This window comes from Eschscholzia californica, unplaced genomic scaffold (assembly GCF_041429995.1).
Source record: "Eschscholzia californica isolate CP2 unplaced genomic scaffold, dmEscCali1.0.p SCAF_6, whole genome shotgun sequence".
In the NCBI taxonomy this organism is placed as follows: Eukaryota; Viridiplantae; Streptophyta; class Magnoliopsida; order Ranunculales; family Papaveraceae; genus Eschscholzia; species Eschscholzia californica.
In genome coordinates, this window is record NW_028238483.1 from 25,844,103 (window position 1) to 25,853,095 (window position 8,993).

The following is an 8,993-nucleotide window of genomic DNA, read 5'->3' on the forward strand; positions in this document are numbered from 1 at the left end:
CAAGATCTTTTATACTTTGTCTTTCCCAAAAATTTATGACTAATTTTCTAACTTTGACAATTAATTGTAAGAACAAGTGTAAAAATCTTTTAAGCTTTAAATGACCTTTTATTATTTCTTTCATGCATGGAGAGCATGTATGAGAGGTAGTTGTTAGGTAAGCATTTTCTTCTTCTTTTTCTTGTTTATAAATAACAACATTGACTGTAAAAACTTCTCATCAGATTTACAGCTTCCAAACTACTTCCTGGCTTCCCATTCAAGTAACAAAATGGGTAAATCTAGTAGTAGTACTAAAATCCCATCTTTCTTCAAAGTGTTAATAGCTGCAGATTTTGATGAGAAATTGGTAAGCAGTATTTCTTCCAATACTTTTTCTAAGTTCAAGCAGTTTTTTGTAAATTTATCTTGATCTATGCTGATTAAACTATCTATCTTGTATATTAGAGGATACCATCTGCTTTTCTGAAGCATTTTGATGGAAAATTACCTTGTCAAGTCATCCTCAAGAGTCCAACTAGAAAATCTTGGACAATACAAGTGAAAGAAATTGACAAGGACATGTTCTTTTGTGATGGTTGGGAAGCATTTGTGAGTCAACATTCTTTGGAGTTTGGGGATTTCATAGTTTTCAAGTACTATGCCTATTCCAAGTTTAGAGTGATAATATTTGGAAGAAATGCGTGCGAAAAAGAGTTGAATATTAACCATGTTGATACGCCCATACCCAACGCCAGCAAAGGAAGAAGGTAATAAAATGCTCAACTCACTACTAGTAATATTTTGATGTTCTTGTGAAACTCAAGTATGGAATGTTTCATATAGTAGATGGAAATCTTGAGCCAACAAGGAGTGTGGAGATTGGAAGAAAAGTAAGAGAAGTTTCGGGAGTTTCGAAAGTAGAAATGAAGAAGCGTCCAAATTTCAGTGGCCACGCGAGGAATTCGAGGAAATATCATATGGTTAGTTCATTTTTTCTTATTCCCATGTCTCATTCTTGACTTGAAGTTGGATTAAAACTCAGCCTACTATTTCATGGAAAATTTTGTGAGATTTTGTTCGAATAAATGCAGAGTATTCCAAGGGGTTTTGGTAGAGAGACTGGTCTATTTACTAAGACCAAATTGATGCTTGAGGATCCTAATGGGAAGTTATGGCCTGTTAAAATCGCAGTTAGGAGAGACAGGCGTCTCGATATGACTGATGGATGGGCTCAATTTTGCAAAGGAAATAAAGTAGAAATGGGCGATAACTTCTATTTCGAATATAACGGAAGAAAATTCAATACGATTTGTGTTCGTGTTAGCATCTCTCGACCAAACGGTTAAAACAGTTTACAAGGATGAATGTCAAAGCAAGAAGAAAACCAAAATTCATGATAGTCATGACAAAGATTTTTATAAGAAGAATGAGTCGAATCGATTTGAATCTGAAGGAGGGATAAATTTTACTTTTGACGATGAAGTCGAAGTAATTTCAATTCATTCTGATAATGAAAGTTATGATGAATATGGTTAGTTTTTTTCGATAACCTTGTGCTTTTGGCATTTTTTTTTTGGTTCTCTCGTCTAATCGATAAGAAAACTGCAGGTAGAGATGATTTTTTCAATCAAGAGGAGGAAGCAAATGTAAGTGTTTGTATTAATTCTGATCATAAGAGGGAAGTGAAAGAAAGAGGATTCGAACCATCTAAAGCTTTTGTGTCCAAGTATCCTTTCTGTATGATTACCTTGAGGAAATCTTATGTCTCAAAGAAATTTGGTCTAGTAAGCTCTTAACTTTAATACATTTTGTTTATTTGAGAAACATACTTCCTCTTAGTACATTTATGAAAAACATTTTTGTTTTGTTTGCAGAATATACCTAGTCACTTCGCCAAGTTGTACTTGCTTCATGAGAGACCGTCCAATCTCATCCTTCAGGTTCCCGATGGAAGAATGTGGTATGTCGGTACATACTTTGCAACGTATGCTTGTCTAACAAAGGGTTGGAATCAATTTGTGCTAGACAATGATTTGGTTGAAGGTGATGTTTGTATTTTGGAGCTGGTTGATACCAAGGATTACAAAATCAATGTTACAATCATTCGGGTCTCTAAAGATGAAGTATAGCTTATATAAGTTAGACCATATGGCACCTAATTATAGTAAGACATAATTGTTTGTTTTCTTGTAAGCTTCCTAACTGATGTTTGTATAGGGCTAAATTAACATAAAAATATTTACCTTGACAAACTATTTCTACGTCTGAGTGGCCGACTATGTGTTTAGACCGTCCATATACCAAATATGGGGGATATATTCCACCCTCAAGTCAATTGTGCATATGCGACTTGTCTAACTGTGATGATGAATCTAGGTCAGACTCTCGCTTAAGTCGAAATCTAAGTCAGACTTCATAAAGAAAGCAAAATACTAGTATATCTATTAGTCGATTGAATTAAGTTCCCTTTGGTTAAAAATAGAAATTATTTATAACTAACTAAATACCCTTAGGTTTAACACAAAAGTTTGATTAGCAAATGTCATCTTAAATTTATACACGTGTATAATGTCTCTACTTTTACAACCAAGATCGGAGAATGTTTTTGTTCTTGGCAAGGGGTCTGAAAAAGATACTTAAGGATGGCTTCAATTGTACAAATAGGAAATGGGACACTTCGTTACACACTCTGTGAAATTGACGAAAATCCGGGGTCAAATTTCACTTAAAAATTGTTTGAATGAATTCATGGAATACTACTCAATTCATATTGGACATTTTTTGGTATTCCGATATGATGGTAACTCAAATTTTGTTGTTTCTATATTTGATATAAGTGGTTGTGTGATAGATTATTCACACTACACCAAGGATTTAGAAGAACAACCCGATTATCCGAAAGAATATCCAATTCCTTCAAGAAAAGAAAATGGGTGTGGGGAAAATTTGGGTGCCTTTTATTTTAAGACAGTAAGCTCTTATGCAGAGGGGGTTCCAAGCTCTTTGGACAAGGAACTACTGATCCAGTGATCTCTTTGATATCGGTCGCTGATGCTGACGGCGACTGCACAATCGCTGTTTCTCGATCATGGCCTATTCGACAACTTGACGTTAAGAACGCCTTTATGTGAAGAACAGAGGACTGCCAATAATCCTTATAAGAATAGTGAATTGAATCGATTTAAATTGGAGGGAGAGATAACCCTAGAAATGAAGTTTCAAAGTTCAAATGAAAACCCTCTAATATATATTATTCAAGAGGGACGGAAGGAAACCCTAGAAATTGGAATATTTTTCTCAATTAGCTCAAAAATGAAAACATGGCATTTCAGGCTCTCACAAGACCAAAATCTTGTTTTAAAACCTCTTTCATATAGAAATTTAGTTTCAGATTATGGTTGTTCGTTAAAAATCACCACTAAGGCTTGTATAGTGAGTGAGTGACAGATCAAGGAAAGATAAAGAAGTTAGGGTTAGTTTGACTAATAAATGAAGAGTACCTCCCATCTTTGACCATATTTGCCCCTGGGTATTTGGTGAAGAAAAATAAAATAAAATTCATGGTGTACTTTATTTTTTATTTATTTGTTTATTTATTTTATTACCTTTATTTTACAATTCACTCTTGCTTGCAGGAAGGGTGATGCATTCCAAGTAAAGTAGTCATCTTTAACAAAAAAAAAAAAAAAGTGAAGTAGTCAGAGTAAGGAGATATTTGATTTTTTCTCATTTTTTTTTTTTGTACCAGACTCAAAATCAATTCAAATCTATCATTTACATTGATAGGCAAACACAAATATTCTCATTTCTCAAGTATAATTTGAGTTATACTTCTCATCTCACTTGGCAAAAAGAGAAATATTTGTATACACATTTCCATTTGGCTGCTCCATGAGAACCTAGAGTTTGTATTTGGCCCGTTCTTGTAAGAGTTTGTATTCGGCAGTAATCGTACTTATCACATCTTTGATGTATCAATGCCACTGTAGTGATTATCGTAGTCAATTTCTAAAAAAAAAAAGAGGTTAGGGGAGAGGGGATTTTTACGAATATAGATATTTGAAGGCATTCTAAAAACAAAAATTCTATTTATCTCTCAATTTTGGTCCCTCCCCCAGCCCTCCGCCGATGTTGCAACATATCACTTGAGTATATTTTCTCACAATTCTCTCTCCAATTGCTCCACACTCAAGTGATATGTTGCCACATCGGCGGAGGGTTGGGGGAGGGATCAAAATGGAGGGATGAATAGAATGTCTCTTCTAAAAATGCTCAGATCCCTGTCGTTCAAGCTCTCCACCTACTTGACACCGCCACATAATCACAAATAATACCCAAAATTTAGTTACGCTTAATAAAATAAATATTCTTCTGCTCATCTTGAAAACGTCTTATGGGGGGCAGTGGTTCAGGATAATGTCCACTAGTGTTCTTGATATTGGTTGTTTGTGTTGTTCGTTCAAGACATTCATTTGAAATATCCTGAAATGTATATTATTCGAATATTCGTTTGAAACAATTCAAATGTCTCCGAATGTCTTTGTTATTGATTTCAGACATTAAATCACATACATTTCAAGACAAATTTGATTCATTGACTCTTTATAAACATTAATTAAAGATTTTACTGTCCAAATTAAACTCTTTTTTCTTTGTTTTGTTGAAAGGGGTTAAAATCGAACTTTCATAAACAAAGGTGTACAGTATACTTAGGATACTCAAGAAAGGGATTTCCTCTTATCAACTTACATCAATTTGGTTAGAAAGTTGATGATAAAAGATAGAGTCCACCATTTAATGCATCAAAGATTAGTACTCCAAGTGGTAGTATTTGTTATTGAGGTACACCTCACAATAGAGTTGATCTGATTTTTTGTTCTCATCCTTGAGATCTTCACAATAGCCAACCAGGGTAGTACACTAGTAGCAGCCTTTGCACCAAAGAGGAAACTCTTTTTTTTTTTTGTTAAAAGACCAAAGAGGAAACTCTATCAGACAAGAACAAAATATAGAGATTGACTAACCAAAAGAAGAAAAAATAGCTGTTGAGAGAGAAAAGAGGTGTCCTTTTAGAAGAAAGTAATAAATTGGCCATAAATTTTTAAATTAGGGTCTGATTGGCCATAAAATTAGGGGGCCAGATGAGAAATAATCCAATTTATGAGAGGCAATTGTAGAAAAGAGGTGCCGCTAGCACAAAAGGGAGGCGCATTTAGAACCAAAATTGAGATTTTCCTTATTGTTGGTTTGTCAAGTTGTTATATGTAAGTTGGATCTTCATAGGGTTTAATGGGTATAATAAGTATGGTCCTATGGAGCATAAAATTTGACATATAGAAACTAAGGCTCTAGCTTGATATCAGATGTGGGATAATCTCTTCAAAGTATGAAGCTTGATGTTGGACCCATTAGTATAGAAGACTTAGAAAAATAGCAATACTCCCCGAAAAAAAAACAATCGAATTTACTATATGTCATATCCGTTGTTTTAATGGAAAATTAGGTGACAACGTTGAGTTGACGCTCAAGAATAGGCCCAATGGTCAATTATTTAATTTTCACAGATATGTTGAAGCTTATAAAAATGGTGTATTTCCTCGTGATAATGGAATTCTAAGAGTTGAAATAGAAGGCATAATCAATTCCTAATCATTTTATTTTCCCAACTTGGAATAACTTAAGTTTTCACTCTCACTTTAGTAAGGGGTTTTGTTCAACACTATCAAGACTTCCAACCTTCCAAAGCCGGTTTCGTGAAGTGGTAAAAAATCTTAAACGTCATTCGCTGTATATATATGTATCTTAACTAGCATTTTCCATCGACTATGTTTTCAGACTTTTTGATACCAAATTATGCAGGAGTATTCATCCCGGACCAAACCTTTGAAACTTGATTTGGTAAAGTCGAAGTTGAAGTCCAAGTCAAATTTCATATAGAAAACAAACACTAAGCCGATTGACCGACCTCCAAACGCGAAAAAAATAAGACTGCATAAACAATAGTAATAGATATAAAGTCATTCATACACCAACAAGATATCACATTCATCATTAATGTCTAAAATGAAGATTTAAAACAATAGGAGTCTAGGAGATAACCTTCTAAATAATTCATTAATACAAGAATTTTTATTGCTTAAGAACATGAACCTTCATAACTGGAACTGGAATGTTCTTCTCAACCAACTCGAAAATACAAATATCGTCTTTTACCGCACCAATTTGTCGTCTGAATTTTGCCCACCCTTTCGTCAATTGAACTGCAAAAAACCTTTCACGGTAATCAACTTTGCGTGTTTGCTGGTTGGGTCCTTGAAGTGTAACCTTCTTGATGCCCTTGCACTTCAGATATTTCTTCGCAAATTTGCTAGGAATATGCTACACAATAGAAAGAAACATTTAGCAATTTAGTGGACCAATTACATAAAAAGAAATGTTAATTGCCTATTTAGTTTAACAAAGCACGAAGGCTTTAAGATTGAGAATCGTCACCATATAACCGCAACAATAAGCTTCTCGCATATAAACTACGAAGAAAGGATGTCTAGACTGGAATTTCTTAGCTATTTCCTTCGCTTTCGTTTTTCCTTCAGTTCTAGACCCCCACGAATAACCTTGTCTACTCGATCTCTTCGTTTCTTCTTCTTCTTCCTCCTCTTGCTCTTCTTCTTCTTCCTCTTCTTCTTCTTCTTCTTCTTCTTCTTCTTCATCTTCAGTGATTATGGGTTCTTCTTTTATGTAGTTCTGCATTAGTATGTGAAAGAACTAAGAAATTTGTAACAGATAATTTCAGTTCTAAGGAAGGCCCATACCCATATCCACTAAGTTTATGACTTTGGCCCCAAATTAGGAGCTTAAAAGTTTTAACAGTCTCTTACACACTAAATTTTTTACCGGGCCGTCATAGTGCATGGGCCTTACCTAGAAATCCCATATTTCTACTGGACATAAAACTTAACTGACCAATGTTTAGGGCCGGCCATTTACATTACGGGAATGCTAGGTTCACGGATGTTTTTGAGGAAGGGAAATGCCGGAATGACGTGGCAATTCACGTTTTGAAAAGTTGACTACATCTGGACCGTCAAAGATGAACGGTCCAGATTCAAAACTAATTATTATACCACGTCATCATCTTCCTCACTTTTAGAGAGAGAGAGAGAGAGAGTGCTGACAGAGAAAGTAGGAAACCCTAGTTTTTCAATCATGGGTAAAATGACATAAGGATTGGGTCTGAAGAAGATGATTAATGAACTTGATTTATGTGATGCTTCATCTTTTTCATTTGCCCAACTTCTCTTGAACCTGTGCAAGATCCGGTTACCCTTTGCTCACGCCAAACCTATGAAAGATCCAACATTTTCAAAGGGCTCTCTTTAGATCACTTGCCCAGCAACTATGGAAGAGAGAAGCTTAGGGATGATTCAATCACACTTAACAAAACCGTATAGCATTTAATTTACCGTTGGTTTTCTCAGAAATTTTTGCTCAAGATTAAGAAATCAGAGGATATAGAAGGAATTAGGAAGGGTTTCTTAGCTTATACAAATCCTTAAGAAGGTTAAAGGTCAAGCTCTTGAAGAACTTCATCATCCTAGAAAACAGTGGTTACTGGTATTCTCTCATTCTAAGTGGGGAAGATGATGACGTGGCATGAGAAATATACTTGAATCTGAGACGTTCATCTTTAACGGCTCAGATTTGGTCAATTTTTCAAAAAGTAATTGCCACGTCATTCCGGCATTCCCTTTCGTCAAAAAGTAATTGCCACGTCATTAAGGGCTAAGGCCTGTTTGTTGAATATGAAAGTGAAAGATTGAGGAAGTTCATCACCTTCATCAAGTTTCTGTCAAGAAAGCAAGGAGGCTTTGGTTGAGATGATCCTGTGATATTTTTTCCTCTCTTGGACTCAACTTGTTTGGATGATTCAGCTGGCACTGTGGCACATAAAAAATCATAGACTTAGTTTGATATAAAAAAAAAAAAAAAAAAAAAAAGATTATTGTTCAAGTTCAAATACTAAGATAATCACAAAACAACTACTACTTACAGATATTCTTGTCCAATGGATCAATGGGTATTTGATAGTGAGATAGATCTATTTCACAACCATTTTTCCCATAGATTTTGACATCAAATAGTGAGTTACCCATATAATAGAAGAGTAAGAAATCACCAAACTCAATAAAATGGTAATCAACAAATTTAGGCCAACCCAATCTGAAATACCATTCATCATCTTCATCCTTTGTTACTTGTACTTTCCAACATATACCATTAGGGTTTCTTAGTACTACTTCATTAGGTAAGATGCCATTGAAGAACCTTGTTACAAAATCAGGTGGTATTCTAAGCTCATTGGTGAAATCACCAAGCAAGACCTTGAAAAATGAAGGTTTGTTGTTTCTCATGGTGATCTTTGACAACCCAAAAATGAAAGCTTCTAACTGAGTGAGTGAGTGAGTGAATGAGGATTAGTTTGACCTAATTGCCAAAACAAGAAATGGAGGTGTTGAAGGAGAAAAGGAGCTGTAAATTTAAACATTATTAGAAAAGTAAAATGATAAAGTTCCCTCCCACCTTACTCCCTTGTACACCATCTTGCCTATGTGGCACATAAAAGTAGGGGTGTTCTTTAAAGTTGAAACACTTGCAGGGACTGAAAATGAAAAAACACTCCCTTGTCTAATTCTAATACGGTAGACAAGGCTAGCACAAACGGGAGGCGCCTCTAGAACCAAATTTGAGATTTTTGTTTTTGTTGGTTTATCTATATGCAAATAAACTCAGAAATCCCGGAAGTCTCAAGTTCGATATCAATAGGTGGAATACATGGTTATTGAATTTGAATTATTAAGTGTATAAATAATATGTTTGTCGGCCTCTAGACCTCTTTAATTTGTTGTTGCGTTTTAGACCTCGTTCATTTATTGTTTTATTTCGGTGGTTATCGTGTTTATCACATCTTAATGAAGCTCGATAATAGGCCAAAGACTATGAGTATCTTTTCT

General features: G+C 34.8%; 2 protein-coding genes across 2 annotated transcripts; one reads left to right on the forward strand and one right to left on the reverse strand.

Moving 5' to 3' along the window:
- Positions 1-271: 271 nt before the first annotated feature.
- On the forward strand, positions 272-2,137 carry LOC147532914 (B3 domain-containing transcription factor VRN1-like). The gene is made up of 5 exons (XM_086649998.1): positions 272-349; positions 448-749; positions 1,356-1,513; positions 1,591-1,766; positions 1,857-2,137. The coding sequence occupies exons 1-5, from the start codon at positions 272-274 to the stop codon at positions 2,109-2,111; spliced, it is 969 nt and encodes a 322-aa protein (XP_086506124.1). The 3' UTR covers positions 2,112-2,137.
- Positions 2,138-5,957: 3,820 nt separating this feature from the next.
- LOC147532915 (B3 domain-containing transcription factor VRN1-like) lies at positions 5,958-8,643 on the reverse strand. Its single transcript, XM_086650662.1, has 4 exons — positions 8,033-8,643; positions 7,816-7,919; positions 6,475-6,726; positions 5,958-6,360 (listed from the first exon to the last, which is right to left on the reverse strand). The coding sequence occupies exons 1-4, from the start codon at positions 8,391-8,393 to the stop codon at positions 6,112-6,114; spliced, it is 966 nt and encodes a 321-aa protein (XP_086506788.1). The 5' UTR covers positions 8,394-8,643; the 3' UTR covers positions 5,958-6,111.
- Positions 8,644-8,993: the final 350 nt, after the last annotated feature.